A 20,732-nucleotide genomic window follows, 5' to 3' on the forward strand; every position below is an offset into this window, starting at 1 on the left:
AGCGCTCATAGTCTGATGCTGCCTTCACGGCCCACTCACAGGCTCCGACTTCTGGGTTTCACTACTTGACGGTGCATTCAAGTGCTCTTCGTTTGGCTATCGTGGCTAAATTAAATGCGCATTATACCATAAGTGCAGTTTATTTCTTTCGAATTTGAAAGAAGATCATTATTTAGGCAACCATAAACCATCTGAACCCCAATGAGCTGGTACAGGTTTTACTCTTTTAACATTTCACTCACTGTGGCATTATATTTCACTGCAATATCGCAAAAAGTCATGCAACTCTATGGACTCAGTTCAGTGGGAACAATTCAAAAATGTATTTTGTGCAGAATAACACAGTTATGACATAAATCATAAAAAAGGAAAAAAAAGCAAGTTGAATTTCTCTGATAATTAAAAAAAACTGGAATAAAATAGAATTTTAAAAAAACTGGAATAAAATTAAATTTATATATACAGCACTTTTCCAAGTGCCCTCCAAGCATTGAATAAATTGGGTCTCCACATGTTATACATATTCAACGATTTATATATATATATATATATATATATTTTTTTTTTTATGGAAACCTATGGTCCATTCAAAGACATTTGGAATGTTCAAATTTCAACAATAATGTCTGTTTCATAGTTTCTACAATAACAATTTGCTACAATTAGCTACATATCTTTGTTAAGCTATTAATGAAAAAAGCTCTAATAAAAATAATTATTGCTGTTATTATAGATGTTCCAGTTATTAACACCAGATTTACAACCATATTATAAAAGTGATCAATCGTTATTGCTGCTTTTCTGTCACTATCCTGTTTACCAGTCTTTGCAAAATCTTGGCTAAATTAATTCATACGCAACCTGATGGCACCTAAATGCACCATATTGGCAGAGAAACATGCACACTCCCTCTTTAAGAGACAGTGTCCATCTGATCACCACAGAACTGTTTTTTTTCCTGAATATTAAACTTGCCCGTGGTGGTTTCAATAGTATTATTTAAAATACATGTGTTATTTTTTAGAAGAGTGACATGTATATGTCGTCTTGTGGATTGTTTCCTAAAATATCCTTGTTTTGATTAACAATTTAGGCGTTTTTGGACAGTTAATTTTGATTTTGATATTAGAAACACGATCTTTTACTTAACACAATGTTGACACTTCAGTTATAGTTTTGTCAAACATAGCATTGCAGTATTTTTGTTGAAATATCTAGTTTTCTACTTTGTTGGGACTTTATATTATATTTATAGCTATCAGTGGTGCCATCTAGTGGACCATTTGCATATAAGATATTTCTGAGCAGAACCAGGTGTCTTTCCACACAAAAACACTTTTCTGTACTTTATACGCATCTACAATTATGAAAGTGTTGCCAAAATCTTATCATGCCAATCATGTGTTTAAGGAAAAGTGAACAAAATGTGGAAATGAGGCACTCTCAACTGTCAAGCTCTCATTTTCCACACGTTCTCGGACAATAGATTGCTGCGGGTGTTTTTAGCTGAGATGGAATCTGTGTGCTACATTGTTAACATGTTTTTTTTAAAACATTAAAAGCACTTCCTCTGCAAAGGGCACAAGGTTCAAGGTCTTATTACGCTCCCACTGTAAACCTGATCTGAGGTCTCAGATGCTGCACATAAATTATACTTGTTTTACAACCTGCCAGGGAAAACACCATTAATCATGATCACAGGTGTTTGTGTGACCCTCTGACAAAATAATACAAAAACATTTTTTTATAAATCTGTTTTCTTTGAATGTGAAGGTCTTCAACAATTAACTTAACAGTCCACTGTTGTTTTTTTTAATGCAACGTTATCTGCAAACAGATCCGTATACAAAACTAAACCTTTTTTTAATCAATAGTTTAATAATGTTACCCAGTATAATTCAACACAGCCATATTTGTACATCACTTTTCCCAACAGTGTGTCACAAAAACCATTGGATAAGCAGATATCTGGGAAACATTTTTTATCCTCGACACTGGAACTCTAAGTTTACAGTCAGTTAATTGCCTGCATTATAATTGGATTATGCAAATAAACAGATGATCAAAGTCACAGTAGATGTGGGTTACTTGTGGCTAACTAAAATTAAATAAGCAAAAAGCCATGAGTGCACTTTTTCTGCTTTATATTGTTTGTACAAGCAGTTTTAAGCAACATTTCAGTGGTTTTATAGTGTGATCAACATCAAGAAACAGTAAACACTGTACGTCTGACACGAGGACACAGACTTGATGTCAGTCCACTCCAACACATCTCTGTAAAACTTAAAAAATCCAGATGATCATAGCTGCAAAATTGTACGAGTATGTTATGTTTAAAGCCTTTGTAATTGTCTTGAGCTCAGTTGAGGGAAACGTCAGCCTCCTTGAGGACTTCCTGTTTCTCGTGGAAGTAGTCTCTGAACCATGAAATGTGCTCCTGCTTCTGCTGGACTGTCAGGTAGGGGTTTTTGGACAGACCAGCCAACACGAGCTCCATGAAGTGCCGCACTGGTCCCTTGCTGGGGAAACCCTCCTCCAAGTGTTTCTCTAAGAAGATATGCTCATGGAACGGGACACTGGCTTCCTCCTCGAGGCCTAACAGAGAGCAGGAAGAGGTTTTTATATTCATTTATTTTCTGTACATGTACCTAGAACACAGCATCAGAGATGGGCAGTATTTCAAATAAATGCATTTTTAAAATATGCGTTTACTAACATTTGATTAGGGAAAAACTAAAATAGGGCCAACACGCGGAGAAAATAACAGGCAGCTGCATCCTCGATTAAACGCCCGACTTCGACGCCATTTCTCCAGCACAGAGAATAAATATTACATCATTTTAAGCTTTATACTTTATGCCTGCAATTGCTGGCGGGCAAACATGAGAAGAGTATGCACAAAAGTACTGTATGTTAAAAGAGACTTGATGTTCTCTGCAATTGGGTGTGGGGGGAAAAAAATATCCGTTAACCCATTAATTGGCCAAATGACTTGTAACATTTCTTCATATAGGATATCAGCAGAACAATCCAATATCGTGCATCCTTACTTTTGAGTACAACTTTTGTTTTTCTGTATTTTGCTGAAAAGAAAAACAATAAGATCTAAGCTTTAACAAAACACTTTTAGCTTGTATTTGTGTTTTTTTTTTTTTTTTATTGTGCCAAAAACTACAATTCCTCGACTGGCCACTTGAGGCTGGCTCCAAAAGGGAATCAATCCTTACTGACACTCATGTTAAATGCCCAACTTTACAGCAAAAATAAACATGGTTACAGCCTGGTACAAAAAAACTGTTTTGGTCTCTGTAGCTAATTTCCTCCTTCGGGCTGAATTTTTATATAAGTCAACTGTCTTCATTTATATAGTCAGGCGGCTTAGGACTAGATTTAAGAAGAAAGGGGACACGCCGGACAAAAGCACCACATTTTTTCCACATGCTCTCCATCACTATAGGTTTCAATTTTTGGTAGGAGCCACTTCATCAAGATTGTGGATCGGAGATGGCAGCCATATAAAGTCTATGAGAACCAATATATCTTCCAAGCCACTTAGAAGGTCAATCTGAGTGTCAAAATCTACATTTTATGGGTCAAAAAATCATTTAAAGCTACTGAGAATATCACTAGATGACTCACTGTAAATAATTTGTTAATCAAGATGTGACATGAGATGAAAACGTTCCCTTGATTTTTTTAGCAGTGTACATGGCAGCTTATCTGCACTCTCCCATGAATATAGACTCCAAACATTTTCAGCTCAGGATTCCCTGCTGCAGCACTTGCAGACCTACCAGTCTGGGTGAAAATGAACATATCTATTTGATCAAATAATCGTGATAGTGATATTCTAAATAGCTTTAAATGATTTCTTGACCCAGAAAATGTAGATTTTGACACCAAGATTGACCTTCTAAGTGGCTTAGAAGATATAGCATTTCTCATAGACTTTATATGGATGCCATCTCCGATCCACAATCTTGATGAAGTGGCTCCTACCAAAAATTGAAACCTATAGTGATGGAGAGTATGTGGAAAAAATTTGGTGCTTTTGTCCGACGTGACCCCTTTATTTGGCTAAGCCGCCTGACTAATATAAAGGCTTAAGGTTTGACATAATTAATGGCTGCTACACACTTTAAGCTTCATTTCAGCTCTTTGGAAACCTGTGTGTGATGCCACTGAGACTACATCTGTATTTTACACAGTCTATGTTTTATTCCCATCTCTGACAGCATTTATTACTCACCAGCTTCATTGTTTATTGGGTACTGCCACATTTTTCCATCTTTGGTCCACTGGAGCATTTCTTCCAACCCGTTGCGGGGTTTTAGACCGGTTAGCAGAGACAACTCATTAGCAAAGTCTATGTCCCATAGAGTCGGCCGAGCTGGAAATATGACAGCAGCATTATGGGCAGGGAGCGAGAACCAGGAGCTTTAGCAATGTGACACAGAAATATAGACTGACTAGGATAGGATAAAGATAAGACAGAGCTCTATTGCTGAGCAACATAAATTATTACATTTAATTATATTATAATATAATAAATTTGGTCGTATACCCTGCAAATATTTCTAAAAGTGATCTAAACCATAAATCACCTGCTGTAAGACAACATAGTCAATAAAAAAAGTAAGTTTGATAGAGAAAAATCAAAATTTCTTATTACCAACTGTTTCAACTGCATCTTCATCAGCAGTGGGGGAGAAGATGTTTAGTCTTTTCCTTGAAAACAATCTCGCCCTAATAGACCGAAAAAAATACCACAAATTTTATACTGAGGTCCCACCCAGCTGTCAATTATTACAACACACCTCCTTTTTATAGCATCAAATAATTAAAACCAAACGTATCAGAAAAATACACTTAGAACATACCAAGGTTATTATAGTTAACGAAAACTAACGAAATAACAAAAACTAGAATTGAAAAAAGATTTTCGTTAACTGAAATAAAAATAAAAACTAGAGTTTTTTAAAAAACGATAACTAACTGAAACTGTATTGTGTGGTTACAAAACTAACTAAAACTAACTAAAATCATAGTGAAAATGTCCTTAGTTTTCGTTTTTTCATTCATAATTCAGTGTTTCTGTTTGAACATGCAAAACATGGTAAATATGTTTACTGAGACTGGGATGTCTACACTCGAAACAAAATTCAAAACACCCGGAACTGTAAGAATTAATAACCTTATTGGGGCTGAGATGATAAACCAAAGGAAATAAAGGCAAACTTTATTATGACCTCTTTGAATCTGGCACCCAACACATAGCCCATTACAAAAAAACTAAAACTAATAAAAACTAAACTAAAACTAAGCATTTTCAAAAAATAAAAACTAAACTAAAACTAGAAAACTCACTCTAAAAACTAACTAAAACTAACTGAATTTTGAAAACAAAAATTCACAACGAAATTAAAACTAAAACTAATGAAAATTCCCAAACTATTATAACCTTGGAACATACATCAGCATGGTACGAACTAGTTAAAATGACAGAAACCATCTTTGGGAAAAATTTGATGTGACATTTTTAGTTTGGTCCACACATGTCGTCCATCTCTATATAAAGTCTCTGTTGAAAACATGATGAAAGATCTTACTTGGGGCCTTCTCCACGATTTAATTCTTGCTCATCACGATCAAACCGGAGGTCAAACGTCTGCGAAGCGCCCCGTCTGTAGTCTGTCCGTCTTCCAATTTTCATTTTAGAGATCATTTCACTGAGAGAAAATTGTTGGATTAACGTTTAGAACATGTGAATGAAGCCTTTTATTTTCCGTTATTCCAAAAGGAAAAGTAGAAAACAAAATCACAATCTTATTTGAACATTCATCCCATTAACACCCAAATACTGAAAACTTACTGGAGGTAGCTCATGTCTCCTTTCTTTTGAGCCTCACTGATGGTCTCCTGCTGCTGCAGCTTCCTGAGCAGCTCAGACTCAGCCTGGCTGCTGTCAGGCAGAGTGGACGCAGCAGCAGACGCAGCTTCAACCAGTTCAGGATCCAATGTATCGCTAAAAATAAATAAAAAACACGCACACAATAAAAAATACATTATATATACAGTACAGGCCAAAAGTTTGGACACACCTTCTCATTCAATGCGTTTCCTTTATTTTCATGACTATTTACATTGTAAATTCATCAAAACTATTAATGAACACATGTGGAATTATGTACTTAACAAAAAAGTGTGAAATAACTGAAAACATGTCTTATATTCTAGTAAGCAAAGGGTGGTTACTTTGAGGAATCTAAAATACAAGACATGTTTTCAGTTATTTCCCACTTTTTTTGTTAAGTACATAATTCCATATGTGTTCATTCATAGTTTTGATGCCTTCAGTGAGAATCTACAATGTAAATAGTCATGAAAATAAAGAAAAACGCATTGAATGAGATGGGTGTGTCCAAACTTTTGGCCTGTACTGTGTTACAAAAGACCAATTTAAAAAAGTATGTTTAATACGGAAATGTTGGGCACTGAAAAAGTATGTCCATCTATATGCACTCAATACTTGGTTGGGGCTATTTGATTTGAACTACTGGAAATTGACTTTTCCATGATATTCTAATTTATTAAGATGCACCTGAATTTTATATATATTGCAGTGAAATACAAGGGCACAGTGACTAAAATGTAAAAAGGGCAAGAAACGCCTTAAAAAAGCTTGTTCAGAGGGTTAACATTACAGTGCAATCTGATGAAAAACCTCACCTCTTTCTCGTCTGTGATGATGAAGTCTCCTCTGTTGCTTTCTCAAACATACTTTTGGTGCTCTCCATAGGTTTTGGATTTTTGTGGGATGGAGGATTCAAACTTGGCCAGAGAGGAGGTCGATAGGGCTTCTTCTTAGTAGTTACTCTAACGCTCATGGTTCCAAGAAGTTGGAGGAGACCTTCTTTCCCACTCTTCCCAACTTTTTTGGTCTCATCATCTGCCTGCTGCTGCGAGGTACTTCCACCGTCTGTCTTTAACACCACTGGCTCCTGCTCGCTTTGTTTAGCCATCTTCACTTCTCCATCTTCCATCTCCATCTTCACTTTACTGTCGTCTTGAGCTTTTTGTGTTTCCAAAGTTGGAGTTTCTGTTGGGTCAGCCTCTTTATCGGCGTGTGTTTTGTCATCTTGATGAGAGGCGGCAACATCATTTTTCTTTTCACACAGCCTCACCGAACTTGTGCTGAGGGCTTTAATACCACCTCTATTTGAAACCCTACATTAAGAGAGAAAAACAGTTTATCATCAAAGTTGTGTGAATAGGATAGTCTGGGATTGGCTACAACCAAGCGGCAAAAGTTTAGATAAGTGGTTATGAATAATGGATGGATGGACGTTATTTATCTTGCCACATTTATGCTTTTATTTTACGTATAACCAAAATATAACAGAAAAAAGATTCCCTAAGTAAAGTATGCAGTCAAATCTTCAATCCTTGCCTGCAGAACTATACTACTAATTGACACTGACCAGAGCTAAGTTAAGTATAGATTTTGCTTCCTGAAATGGATTCAAATGACTGAAACAACTACAATTTACACAAAAACACACTAAAAAGTACATGTAACAAATTAGACTACAAGTTCACCATGGGAACTTCTGATGTCTGTTCTCTTTGAGCCAAACCCTAATGAACAAGTCTTCATTTAGATCTTTGACAACGTGGACTGGAAAATGTTCCTATTGAGTTGGTGTTACATTGTTTTAGAGGCCGACCGACATTGGATCGTTGAGAGAGATGCCAATACTGACTTTAGAGGGGAAAATTCATATATAACTTATATAGCAATTTGTTGAGCTGTAATGAAAATAGACCCTTTTATGTGGATTGTGGACTGACTTATCACCCCTATGGCTCTACGAAAGGTACAAAGAGAACTACTTTTTCCAACATAAAACTTCAAACATTAAATTATACTAACACTGAATTACATTGTCAGCCAATGCTATAAACGATAACTGAGAAAATAAAGAATAGGCCAGTAATGCACCTGAACCGCTCAAAGAAATGTCAATCAAAACATCCCACCCCCCGAACAGCTATAACATTAGCTGCCCATTCTACAACTTTTATAGGAAGTCACGTCTACAAAACCTTCTTTAAAGTACATTAATGCCATTGTACAACTTCTTACAGCCCTAAACCTCCCGGTAAAGTGACGTTTAACCCTATAAAGCCAAGTGTATCATATTTGATACATACGTTTTTGAGACCTCTACATCATCAATGTGATATTTTTTTTCCTGAAAAACCTGATGAATACATGAATTGATGATTAAAAAAAACTGAGCAACAAAAATACCAGATGTAACAAAAATGATTTGCTGGTTCCACTGGTGGATCTGTCATTGCTGCGTGAAAACTTCATATCAGCAGATGTATGATGTTGTTTTATATGGAAAAAAATATTTTGTATGTTTGAGGAAAATTTTAAAAGGAAAGTCAAAGTTTTATTTGGTTAAAAATATTAGGTTTTATGTGATTATGTGAGTTCAAAAAAAAAATTGTGAGCAACAAATTGCACAAAAAGACCTGATGTATCAAATATGATCCAAATTAAATTCATATATGAAAATTGATATTGAATTTTAAAAAATGTTAGCCGGTTCAACAAACACTCCAGTTTTGAAAATTTAGAATTTTCTTGCAATTATTTCACGGTTCAGGCTTTATAGGGTTAACGGTCATTTGTCGTGCATCCCCCTGGCAAACTCACCTGAAAACCAGCGCAGCAGCTTTGTCACATTTAGCTGGCAACACACACGACTCATATACGGTGAGGGAAGAACTTCGAGCTGCGTTAACTGTCCGAAATAAAAACCTATACATGTTTGTTTCTTGCAATGCCCTTCCACGCTCCTGACATTTGTCTTCAGTGTAGCAACATAAAGGTCCCCTCGTAAAGCGTGAGTATAACTTTGGTTCCGGGATGGTATTGGGACGATATAATAAAAAATAATGCTTTTTTTATTCCGTGTAAAATTATGTTATTGTGGTATTGGCTTGCAACGCATTTTTTTTTTTTTTTAGAAAATAAGAATATAAAATAAGTTACTTTTCAATTCTTCAATTCAATCTTTTTGGTCCTCAAATGTAATCTCGCGATGTCTCAACCGGAACGTGAATCAAAATGGCGACGGAACATAAGCGCTAATTCACGAGCGGAGCGCCCAGCTGCAATCCGTGAATTATAGTCCGATATTTGACATCGAGAGATGGATATTAATAGAGAAGAATTAGCTTTGCGAAACAACTATTGTTGCAAATCTCAACATTGACTGCGTCTATTCGTGTAACTTCCAATTTAAATTGAGAAAGGAGAGGACAACTTCTCACAGGTAACGTAAAAAAAAATGTCAACGGAAGCTAAGTTACTAGCATGCAAGCTAACAGACATCAATATTAGCTCACTGTAAGTTCGTTTTAAAGAACTGTGCATTCATTAAGTGGCTCAAAGTTAACGTATTTTTTACATGCTGTTGGTACATTCGCATGAATATACTTTGTATGTGGCTTGAGTGTTATAAATGGCTAGTTGGTTGTTATTATCTCTGAGGAGTTAGCATTAACTAACCCGCTTTCCATAGAGCTCAGTTTGTTTACGGTTTAAAACACATGGAAACCTTTTAGAAAGTATGCATCCCTTAAACTTTTTCATGCTGCATTGTAAACAAGATGCAACCTTAAATAAGAGGGCAGGTAACCAGGATTTGAAACTTGTAAGTAGCCTCTTATAGGCATCTGGAATATCTTCCGTCCGCCTAAACGGACGTGTTAGATTTGCACATTTTGACACACTGCCGGGCTGCTTAGAAAAGTTGCATGAGGATGACAAACAGCGACGTCACAAATACATTACATGAAATGTGATGCTTTTTTGATTACATTCGGGACTCGATCGCTGTAAGACAGCAGTTCCCAAACCTTTTTAGCCGTGCACCCCCTTCTATGTCTCAACCAGGTTAACGCACCCCCAATCCCCCACACCTTCAAAAAAAAACCAAAATGCAATAAGCTTTTTTTATATCGCCATATTAAAGGTGGCATGTTTAATCATGCTCAGATGACCAGAACACACATATAATAAAATAATCACCATCACAAGATGAAGTGCATTTTGAAATTGACCAAAAATACATGTAAAAATGACCGAAAAAGACACAAAACAACCAAAAATAGATGCAAAAATGACACAAAATGATCAAAATAGACAAAAAAATGACCAAAAATATATGTAAAAATGACCGAAAAAGACACAAAACAACCAAAAATAGATGCAAAAATGACACAAAATGATCAAAATAGACAAATAATGACCAAAAATACATGTAAAAATGACCGAAAAAGACACAAAACAACCAAAAATAGATGCAAAAATGACACAAAATGATCAAAATAGACAAAAAATGACCAAAAATATATGTAAAAATGACCAAACAACCAAAAACATGTATTAAAAAATGAACTAAAAAGATGAAAAAATTAACAAAAAATGACACAAAATTGATTAGCCTGCATTTATTAATTAATTAATATTGCAGTTTTTGATTTTACATTTTACAAAGGAAATGTTTATTTACACTTCTTAATTGTGTGGGGAAAAAAATGTAATTGTGTAATTATCAGACCGCCATTACATTTTTCATCTCGCGCACCCCCTAGCAGCAGCTGGTGCACATCCAGGGGTCCACGCACCACACTTTGGGAATCCCTGCTGTAAGACATACACATTATTGTCCTGAAGTCATCCATGCATAGCTTTGACTTTATGTGCGGGTTTTTCCCTGTTGCTTACATGTTACCATGCAGTTTCCTTATATAACATTGGTTGGTTTGCCTCCCTCCCCCCAAACATCCGCAACTCGGACTCACTGCACTCATTAATTCAAATCAACTCGAAAGTACAACACCTGACCCCCACTGCCTGTTCAAATCTGAACTTTCATAAACTCTGAATTTTGTTTTCTGTATTCTTATTTGTTTTTGCATTCCATGTAAAGCGTGTTTGAGTATTATGAAAAGCGGTGTATTATAAAAGCGTTGAATTTCCCTGTTGTGGGACTAATAAGGGAATCTTAATAAGTCCTATCAATTATTGTTTTTATTATAATTTTTCCCTCTAGTCATTAGACATAGACCTTTTTTGCACATTGTGTATTGCTATTTCCTCTCTGGCAAAACCTAGCTGAGATGTCCTAGATTTTGTTTTCTTTTTGACACATTGCACAAAGCTACACTGAAACACAGAGCTGCTGTATGCATATTGTCTCCTATACCAGCCATGTTAACCTGTAGTATCTAAATGATGAACTGCAATAAAGCAGGGGACTAATGACAATGACCACATGTACTTCTATCAGACCTGAGTCTGTAGAAGTACATTTAAGACGGTATAAATGTGCCCGGACCTCACATAACTTTATGAAGTCTAACAATTATATGTCAAGATACTGTGTGGCTTCAGTCCCATTGTGTGTGTGTGTGTGTGTGTGTGTGTGTGTGTGTGTGTGTGTGTGTGTGTGTGTGTGTGTGTGTGTGTGTGTGTGTGTGTGTGTGTGTGTGTGTGTGTGTGTGTGTGTGTGTGTGTGTGTGTGTGTATGTGTGTGTTGGCAGTAAACCATACCAAGTTTTATAGAATTGAAAATGTTATGCTCAGAAAGAAAAGTGCTGCTGTACAAAACTGCTGTTTTCTGTGGAATGCATCTGTTTTGTATTTTAATTTTTTTTTTTTGTGTGTGTGTGTAGTGTACATATAAGGGGTGATATTTACAGATCTGTGTCCTTTGATAGGCATGGCGGAGGAACGTCGGCAGAAGCAATGTTCGGTCTCTCTGCCCACAGAGTCCATGAAGGCCATGGCAGAGTCTGTTGGAGTGGGGCAGTTACAGGAGGAAAGCTGCGTAGCGTTAAGTGAAGAAGTCAGCTACAGAATAAAAGAAATTGCACAGGTAAATCACATGTGTTCTTATTTGTGGGCCTGCTCTGAAGTCACATTCTTGAATGTCTTCATATCTGATATATATGGGCCTTACATATGAAGTCTGTTTGTTCTTTTTCCTTTCTCCCTTAAACATAGGATGCTCTGAAATTCATGCATCATGGGAAGAGACGTAAATTAACCACCAGTGACATAGATAATGCTCTCAAATTAAAAAACGTGGAGGTAAGAGAGAACGTGCATACTTTAATTAACACTTCATTTTGTGATTGTAGCACTTGATTAATGTTATTTGAAAGAAAGCAATTGGTTTTTTGTTCAGGTTCTGAGTCAATTCTAAGTCAATTCTTTTCGTTATAGCCGCTGTATGGGTTCCAGTCCCAAGAGTTTATCCCTTTTCGCTTTGCAAGTGGCGGTGGAAGAGAGCTTTATTTCTACGAGGAAAAGGAAGTCGACCTCAGTGACATTATTAACACACCACTCCCCAGAGTTCCACTAGATGTATCTCTCAAAGGTACCCAAAGAATCAGTATTCACTGCATTCAATTCCAGCTTATTGTAATGTTTTGTGTTGTCTTGTTTTGACTGTAAACTTCTACATCATGCTTGTTTCTTAATCAACAGCCCACTGGTTAAGCATTGAGGGGATGCAGCCTGCTATTCCAGAAAATCCACCACCAGGTGAGCTCTCTTTAAAATATATTTCGCTAAAAAGACAAAAAATATATGTGTCTGGAGGATAAACCTAAAAATTTGTTTCCATTTACTGCGTTTCAGCACCAAAAGAGCAACAAAAGGTAGAATCTACAGAACCCCTTAAAGTGGTTAAACCTGGTCAGGAGGAGGAAGGTACGATTCAAGGCAAGGGTCAGGGAGCATCGACTGCTGATGGCAAAGGTCAGTATCTTGTGTTGTAATAAAGTTCTCGTTCTTTGCTGCTTCGGTCCTCTTACCCTGCTTCCTTATTCTCTAATCCTTCATCCCATGTTTACGTCTGTCTCTTTCAGGAAAGGAAAAGGGTCTTATACGGTTAAAGCCGCGCAGCACTCATGAGCTGTCTGTTGAACAGCAGCTCTACTACAAGGAAATCACAGAAGCGTGTGTGGGCTCATGTGAAGCTAAAAGAGCTGTAAGTCCTGCTCGTCTGTCTTGTCTTTGTTTCGGAGCCTAACAGACATATTGGTTGACTGATACAATTGGCTGGTATTGGCCTATCAGAGGCATATCGGTGTCTGTATATATATACTTTCTATGAAGACTACATCTATAGTGCATTATGAGCGCATTCATAGTGAATTATAATGCTCATTATAATCAATCATAATGCATTATGACTGCATTCATAAACACATATAAAGCTTAATGATGCACTATATCAACAGTTATAAACATAGCTTATAATGACTTATAAATCCAAGTGTCTTATGAGTGCTCTTGACTGGTTATAAACTACAGGCTGACTGATGAGGCTTATAATACATTACAACTACTCATACCCCTCTATACACACACCTCAACAATCAATTGTTATAAGGACTCATAGGATGCCATAAGTATAAATAAATGATCAATGTATGCTTTAAGTAAAGTGAGGTTCATATAGACGCATCTATAATGCAGTATAGCTAATCATGATGTTTCATTGTTGGCGTTAAGTAAAGTGTAACACATTTTCATGCATTTAAAAGAAGCTATGCTGCATCATAAGTCATTATTTATACTTATGGCATCCTATGAGTCCTTATAGCAATTGATTGTTGAGGTGTGTGTATAGAGGGGTATGAGTAGTTGTAATGTATTATAAGCCTCATCAGTCAGCCTGTAGTTTATAACCAGTCAAGAGCACTCATAAGACACTTGGATTTATAAGTCATTATAAGCTATATTTATAACTGTTGATATAGTGCATCATGAAGCTTTATATGTGTTTATGAGTGCAGTCATAATGCATTATGATTGATTATAATGAGCATTATAATTCACTATGAATGCGCGCATAATGCACTATAGATGTAGTCTTCATAGAAAGTGTTACCAAACTTTTCTTATATAATGCAGAGAATGTTGCCTACCGGGTTTTAGAAATGGTGTTCATTTTTTTAAAGAAATAGTTGGAAACTGCACGGTAATGATGTTTATTTAGCTATTTATTTTATTTACTCTTTATTTTCTGAGTTGTCATTTATATAATTGGCTGACAATGTAATTCATGATTTGTGTAATGTAAAATAATGTATAACTAAGTTAAATATTATTTGATAAAGTTTTTTTGTTTGAGAAAATAGCTCTCTGCTTACCTGTGGTGAAAAATCGGTGCACAATCCACACAAAAAAGGTCTCTTGTAGGGAATTGTATGTGCACTGTGCAATCACAGCATTCTGCACAAATGATCAAAAGTAGTTTTAAACTTGTTCGTCATGTTACTTTTGTTTGATAAATGTTTATTTTTTGTCTCATTCAGGAAGCTCTACAGAGTATTGCTACAGATCCTGGACTGTATCAGATGCTGCCAAGATTCAGCACCTTTATTTCTGAAGGAGTAAGCTTTTTTTTTTCAGTATCTGCTAATGTGTTTAAACATTTACTCCGTATATATAAAAATATATACAAGCTGATCTCTGCTGAAAGTACTGACTTCAATCTGTCCTCAAAGGTTCGTGTGAATGTGGTGCAAAACAACTTGGCTCTTCTGATTTATCTAATGCGAATGGTCAAAGCTCTAATGGACAACCCCACGCTGTATTTGGAGAAATACGTGAGTGCACAAAACGAAATAAAAATGTTATGAAGAGTATAATCACATTTTTTACATTTTTTATTCTAATGGATTCATTTTTCTATCTGTGTTTGCAGCTACATGAGCTCATCCCAGCTGTGGTGACTTGTATTGTGAGTAAGCAGCTGTGTTTGCGGCCAGATGTTGACAACCACTGGGCTTTACGAGACTTCGCTGCTCGCCTCATGGCCCAGAGTTGTAAAACCTTCAGTACTACGACCAACAACATCCAGTCCCGTATTACCAAGACTTTTACTAAGGTGAGTTTCTGTGTCTTTTACTTTGATCCCAAAAAATATGAGATGCAGAAAAGTTTTTACAGTCAGATATATCCACGTTCTGGGTGTGTGTAAGGATATTTTTTGATGAAAACCAAATAAACTGGGCAAAAAATGAAAAAACAATTAATAGTTTTTATGTGATTACTTTTGTGTTTTTAATATGCAATTAAACAGAATCGATTTCAGTGCAAAAAAGTTTCCACATTGCACTCAAAAGATAGATTTGAGAATTAAAATAAAGAACTTAACTTGCAAGTAATACATCATTTGTGATTTAAAAATGTGTTAATGTGAATCCAAAAGAGTTTTTTTTTTTTTTGTTTCGCTTTTAAATCTAAGGTTGTGGATTTGCACCAAAAAGTTTTTTAATCACTTTAATACATTTTAATCACATTTTCTTTATTTTACCTGCAAGCAAACTTTTCTTTAATTGCAATGTGTATGGTTTCTGTTCGTATGCATAATAAAGGCACAAATGTAACCCCATGCAGATCCACTATGTTTGGGGTCATCACTAGTTTTAAATAAATGTTGCCTTCCTTAGATGTAACTTTTCCACCACAGTTTAAAACAACTCATGCACTAAACCAGACTGACCTTGTTTCCTCAGAGTTGGCTCGATGAAAAAACCCAGTGGACGACACGTTACGGCTGCATCGCTGGACTTGCTGAGCTGGGACCTGATGTGAGTGTATGACTGAGAGTGTTTTCCTTTTAATTTATACTCAATCAGAACCAACCTCCTGATTTTGTCCCCTGCAGGTTATAAAGACGTTGATCCTTCCACGGCTTACTGTAGAGGGCGTTCGCATCAAAGCAGTGATGGAAGGACCAGTGGTCTCCAATATTGATAAGATAGGAGCTGACCACGTTCAAAGCCTCTTACTGGTAATACATTTGTGCATTTAAAAGTAGACAAATTTGACATTCATCACTATGTGTTTCTTTGTATTAGACTAATACTTAATGTTTTTATATAACCAAAATGTTTTTTGCTTTCAAAGAAACACTGTGCAAGTGTTATTGCCAAAATCCGACCTCAGCCCGATAACGTGGAGCAGTATCGGACGGACTACGGTTACCTCGGACCCATGCTATGCTCCCATGTAATGAAGGCCAGGACTCAAGCAGCACTGCAAGCTCAACAAGTCAACAGAACCACATTAACAATCACACAGGTATATTTAATATGTATGGATGTATAATGTGTTAAGTTAAGTATAAATAAATTCAGGAAAAAAAGATTGCTATATTACAAATCATCTAGACATCACTGACTCCATAACTACTGTGATGCATTGCCGAATAACATAGACAGACAGACAGACAGACTTTATTTATCCCAAGCTGGGAAATTACAGTGTAGCAGCAGCATTACACACAGAGACAATAACAACACAATTAAGTAAAAAGAACAACCTAGGCATACTTCAAGCAATAAAATATAAAAATACAATAAAATATAAAGTGTCTAAAGAAGGAGTAGAATCGAATTCCAGTGCAGAATAAATATGAATATACAGTATAAAAATGTCAGTGCTATGAAACAAATAAGGTGCAATGAACAGTGTGCATAAAAAACACAAAGTGCATAGACAGTATGTAATGAACCAGGCTATTATTTGTTTATTATTTTGTAAGCTTGTTACATGTAAGCTGTTTAGCCATCTGGAGGCACGCAAAGCGCCGACATCATAACATAAAAACTATCCAGTGTGTCAGCTTCCCTCTAAAGTACAGGCTTGAAACTCCATGCCAGTTTCTCTTAGATTATGATAGGCCAAGTAAAATCCGAGATATGGTGAAACATATTTTGTATAAAAATATAGAGCTAGATGTTCTTCTCATTTTAACTTGTGCATGTTATTTTTTTCAACCTGTGTTCACATTTGCAACATTAAAAATTCTTCATTGAGCATAATTGAAGGTTAAAAAAAACCCCATTATTTTCAATATCTGATTTTATGCTTTTTTTGGTGTGTTTTTTGTGTTCAAAATGTTGCTCCAGTACATCAAAGTGAAACAATAATTATCAGGTCATATACAGTACAGGCCAAAAGTTTGGACACACCCATCTCATTCAATGCGTTTTTCTTTATTTTCATGACTATTTACATTGTAGATTCTCACTGAAGGCATCAAAACTATGAATGAACACATATGGAATTATGTACTTAACAAAAAAAGTGTGAAATAACTGAAAACATGTCTTGTATTTTAGATTCATCAAAGTAACCACCCTTTGCTTACTAGAATATAAGACATGTTTTCAGTTATTTCACACTTTTTTGTTAAGTACATAATTCCACATGTGTTCATTAATAGTTTTGATGAATTTACAATGTCAATAGTCATGAAAATAAAGGAAAAACATTGAATGAGAAGGTGTGTCCAAACTTTTGGCCTGTACTGTAGGTGAGGTTGTGCTGGAAAAAAAGAGATATCAACATGCCATGGTAAACATTTCTTTAAAGTGGTAAATACAGGCAGAATGAAAAGGATTCAAAAAATGACAACAACAAAAAAAAAGCCAGAAACTCCAAAGGCTTAATTATGAACGATGAATTGTTTTCTTGCAGCCTCGTCCGACCCTCACTGTCTCACAAAGCGGGATGAGCGGGTCGGCAGGGCCGCGCACTCCCAGCATCATCAAGGTCCCGAGCTCTCTCACCCTGATGTCGCCTCGACCGGGGACGCCATCGCAGCCATCTCCCCCGGCAACAAAGTACATTGTGATGGCAACCAGTGCAGGAGCCGCGTCAACTCAGCAGGTGCTTTAAATTTTGATTGAGTTTTTTACGCCATCACCGTGTTGCTCTGCAGCGCCACAAGGCACCTTCTTTTTTTTTTTTGATCAAATTTTTATTTTATTATCATTCAGACACAAAACAAATAATGATGTACAGCCACTGAACATACCGTTACATCAACCCCCCACCCACACACATAGAGGGAAAGATGAAAAAAAAAATTATAATAATAATAAAAAATAAAAAACAACAACAAAAACAAAAGAGAAAAACAAAAGCTAGAAGGGAAGGCACTTTGTGTCTATATTAAGACAAGATCAAATTTATGAATTCCTTACAGGGAAATTTGTTTATTGCAGCAAGTAAAACAGAAAGAAATATAAAGTATAAAAATAGAATCACAAGAGGTACATAAACTAAAATAAGAAAATAATAAATAAATAAAAAAGTATACAAGAGTATCTGGAGACAAAATTACTTGGTAAAGTCAAATTGGTGTAATTAATAGTATGTGAACAGTGTACACTGGACTAATGGGATTAAGTGATGGTACTTAATATTTATCTACATTAATATTATAGAATAAAATGCAAGACTCAGTGTGACATATTAACATGTAGCAGATCTAGTTGGACTATACTTTTGTTATAAGATAATTATAGTATTTGTATTTTATTTATATATATATATATATATATATATATATATATATATATATATATATATATATATAATTTGTAATTGAGTAAATAGTTCTACCATTTGACACCAGAGCTTTGAAAGTTTTAATAATTTATCCTTTATTTAGGGGGACCTTATAATTTAATTAAGTTTGATTGTTTTTCACTAAAGAAAGATGTGTTCTGTCATGCAATAAATATGTTTTTCTTAGCAAAATGTAAGGTAAGCATAAAGCATGAAGCATATTTTGATGGTTATTGGTAGAATATCACAAATCATTTTGCTTAGGATCTTCGTGGCATAAAAGTTTTACATCATCACATGCCTGCGTATGAATTTAGATCGGTCTTATTATCTCTCCTTTAGGTGATCACCCTCAGCTCTTCCCAGTCAGCCTCACCAGTCACAAGCACTGTTCCCAGCGCCACTTCCACCTTGCAGCCTTTGGTGAAGCTGGAGTCCGGCAGCGGCGGCGGACTGACGGGGTCACGACCTCTGCAGAAGTACATAGTTGTATCTCTGCCCTCGTCTGCCTCCTCCTCTCTGGAGACGAAGAGCTCCGTGCTTCCAACCTCAATTTCCACAACCCCGATAGAAACAGCAATGAAGCTCGACCGCTCCGAGTCTCCGGGAGCGAGCACGCAGTAACCACACTGAGACTCGTAGAGGTAGCGGAGATTTTTACGGTGTTGGTGCAGCTGAACACACAAAGAGGTTTGTTTGGGCTGAACTTAAAGGGGTCAACTCTGGAGCTGGAGGTATGAAGGGGAATATTTGAACTCTTGACTGATAAAGAGCAAATGTGACTAGACGTTGTAAATATGTTAATGCCCAATGAGAACTGAGGTCCAGCTGTGAGATCTGTAATGTTTCAGCTTATATTCTAATTGATTTCATGTTCGTTTTTTTTACTCTAAAATAAATCAGATTTTGTATGAAATTCTTCATCTGGATCAGTTTTTTTTATTTATATTAAACTTTTTATTTCCATATATATCTTTATTGGGTTGTCAGGACATAATACATATTCAATCAGAAAAGGTACAATTCACCCATTTTCCCCCCTTTTAGAACAACCCCCCGCCCCCCGAACCAGAGAGTTACATTCACATAAAATAAGCAAAAAACAATAAATAGTAATGATAATGAGAAAATACAACTCTCTCCCCCTCAAAGAAAAACAGGAGGGGGGCCAAATAAACAATAGTAAAAAACGAAAAATAAAAATATACATATATACATACATACATACATATAAAACCAAACAAATAATAATAATACTAAATAAATAAATAAAATAAAAAGGGACATTTAGAGGAGATATACAGAATTATTTATATTAAACTTTAATAAGAAAGTTAGTATTCTGTAGAATTCACAAGTGTTATCAACACCAAATATCAGAACACCAAAAATATACTTCCATCAATTTTCCTCTGCCTATCCGGGGCCGGGATGTGGTGGCAGCAGACACGAAGCCAGGCGTTCCAGACATCCCTCTATCAAACAGTTTTCCAGCTCTTCTTAGGGGACACGGAGGCATTCCCACGCCAGACAAGGTATATAACACCGCCAAAATGTTCTGGGTCTCTCCCAGTTGAACGTGCACCCTGACCAAATACCCAAACCACCTCAACTGCCAGCCTTCAGATTCAGATTCAGATTCAGATCTGACTTTATTAATCCCACAGTGGGGAAGTTTCTTTGTTACAGCGGCAAAGTTTCACACAATTAAGATAAAGATAAAAAATAAACAATCTAAGAAAAGACATTTAGCAATATACAAATATACAATAATAATAATAGTAATAATATACTATATACAACTTAGTGCAAATTTAAGTGGAGAAATGTGCAGAGTGCAGATTTATACAAAAATGTTCAGGTTGTGTTGGTGTTGTACAGTCTTATGGCAGCTGGAAAGAATGATTTGCGGAAGCAAACAGGAAGAAGAAGCTTTACTCTCCAGATAACTCAGCTCCTCGCCCTATCTCTCATTCTTTCTGTCGCTACCGAAAGCTCATGACCACAGGTAACGGTGGTAAATCTATTATTCACTGCAGCAGGCTTGGTGTCATTATTACTAATCACAAGCTACTTTAAACCTATGTGGAAAAACTCATAACTTACTTTAGCAATGCTGCAATGTGGAAAATATATTTTAATTTTACTTGTGTTGAAGTGCATAAATACTATTACTCTGTTTGCACCTTAAAGCCTTTATAGGCTTAAGTTAACTCTCATGGAGCATTGCAGTACAGGCGTCAAACTGCGCTCATCATTTGTTGGTGGG

The 20,732-nt window shown here is 36.0% G+C and overlaps 2 protein-coding genes across 2 annotated transcripts; one reads left to right on the top strand and one right to left on the bottom strand.

The window, feature by feature from the left end:
- Nucleotides 1-2,127: 2,127 nt before the first annotated feature.
- Nucleotides 2,128-11,295, bottom strand: mrps31 (mitochondrial ribosomal protein S31). Its single transcript, XM_059351101.1, is given in 9 exon segments — nt 2,128-2,595; nt 4,250-4,390; nt 4,673-4,746; nt 5,610-5,729; nt 5,873-6,025; nt 6,730-7,227; nt 8,729-8,913; nt 8,915-8,973; nt 11,289-11,295. Coding segments are annotated over 9 exon segments (1,473 nt in total). The 3' UTR covers nt 2,128-2,359.
- On the top strand, nt 9,153-19,384 carry taf6 (TAF6 RNA polymerase II, TATA box binding protein (TBP)-associated factor). The gene is made up of 15 exons (XM_059350911.1): nt 9,153-9,350; nt 11,803-11,960; nt 12,089-12,175; nt 12,311-12,464; nt 12,575-12,631; nt 12,728-12,847; nt 12,958-13,079; nt 14,413-14,490; nt 14,605-14,706; nt 14,805-14,987; nt 15,619-15,693; nt 15,771-15,896; nt 16,013-16,186; nt 17,588-17,779; nt 18,806-19,384. The coding sequence occupies exons 2-15, from the start codon at nt 11,805-11,807 to the stop codon at nt 19,085-19,087; spliced, it is 1,908 nt and encodes a 635-aa protein (XP_059206894.1). The 5' UTR covers nt 9,153-9,350; nt 11,803-11,804; the 3' UTR covers nt 19,088-19,384.
- Nucleotides 19,385-20,732: the final 1,348 nt, after the last annotated feature.

The sequence above is a fragment of the Centropristis striata genome, chromosome 15, assembly GCF_030273125.1.
Source record: "Centropristis striata isolate RG_2023a ecotype Rhode Island chromosome 15, C.striata_1.0, whole genome shotgun sequence".
Classification (NCBI taxonomy): Eukaryota; Metazoa; Chordata; class Actinopteri; order Perciformes; family Serranidae; genus Centropristis; species Centropristis striata.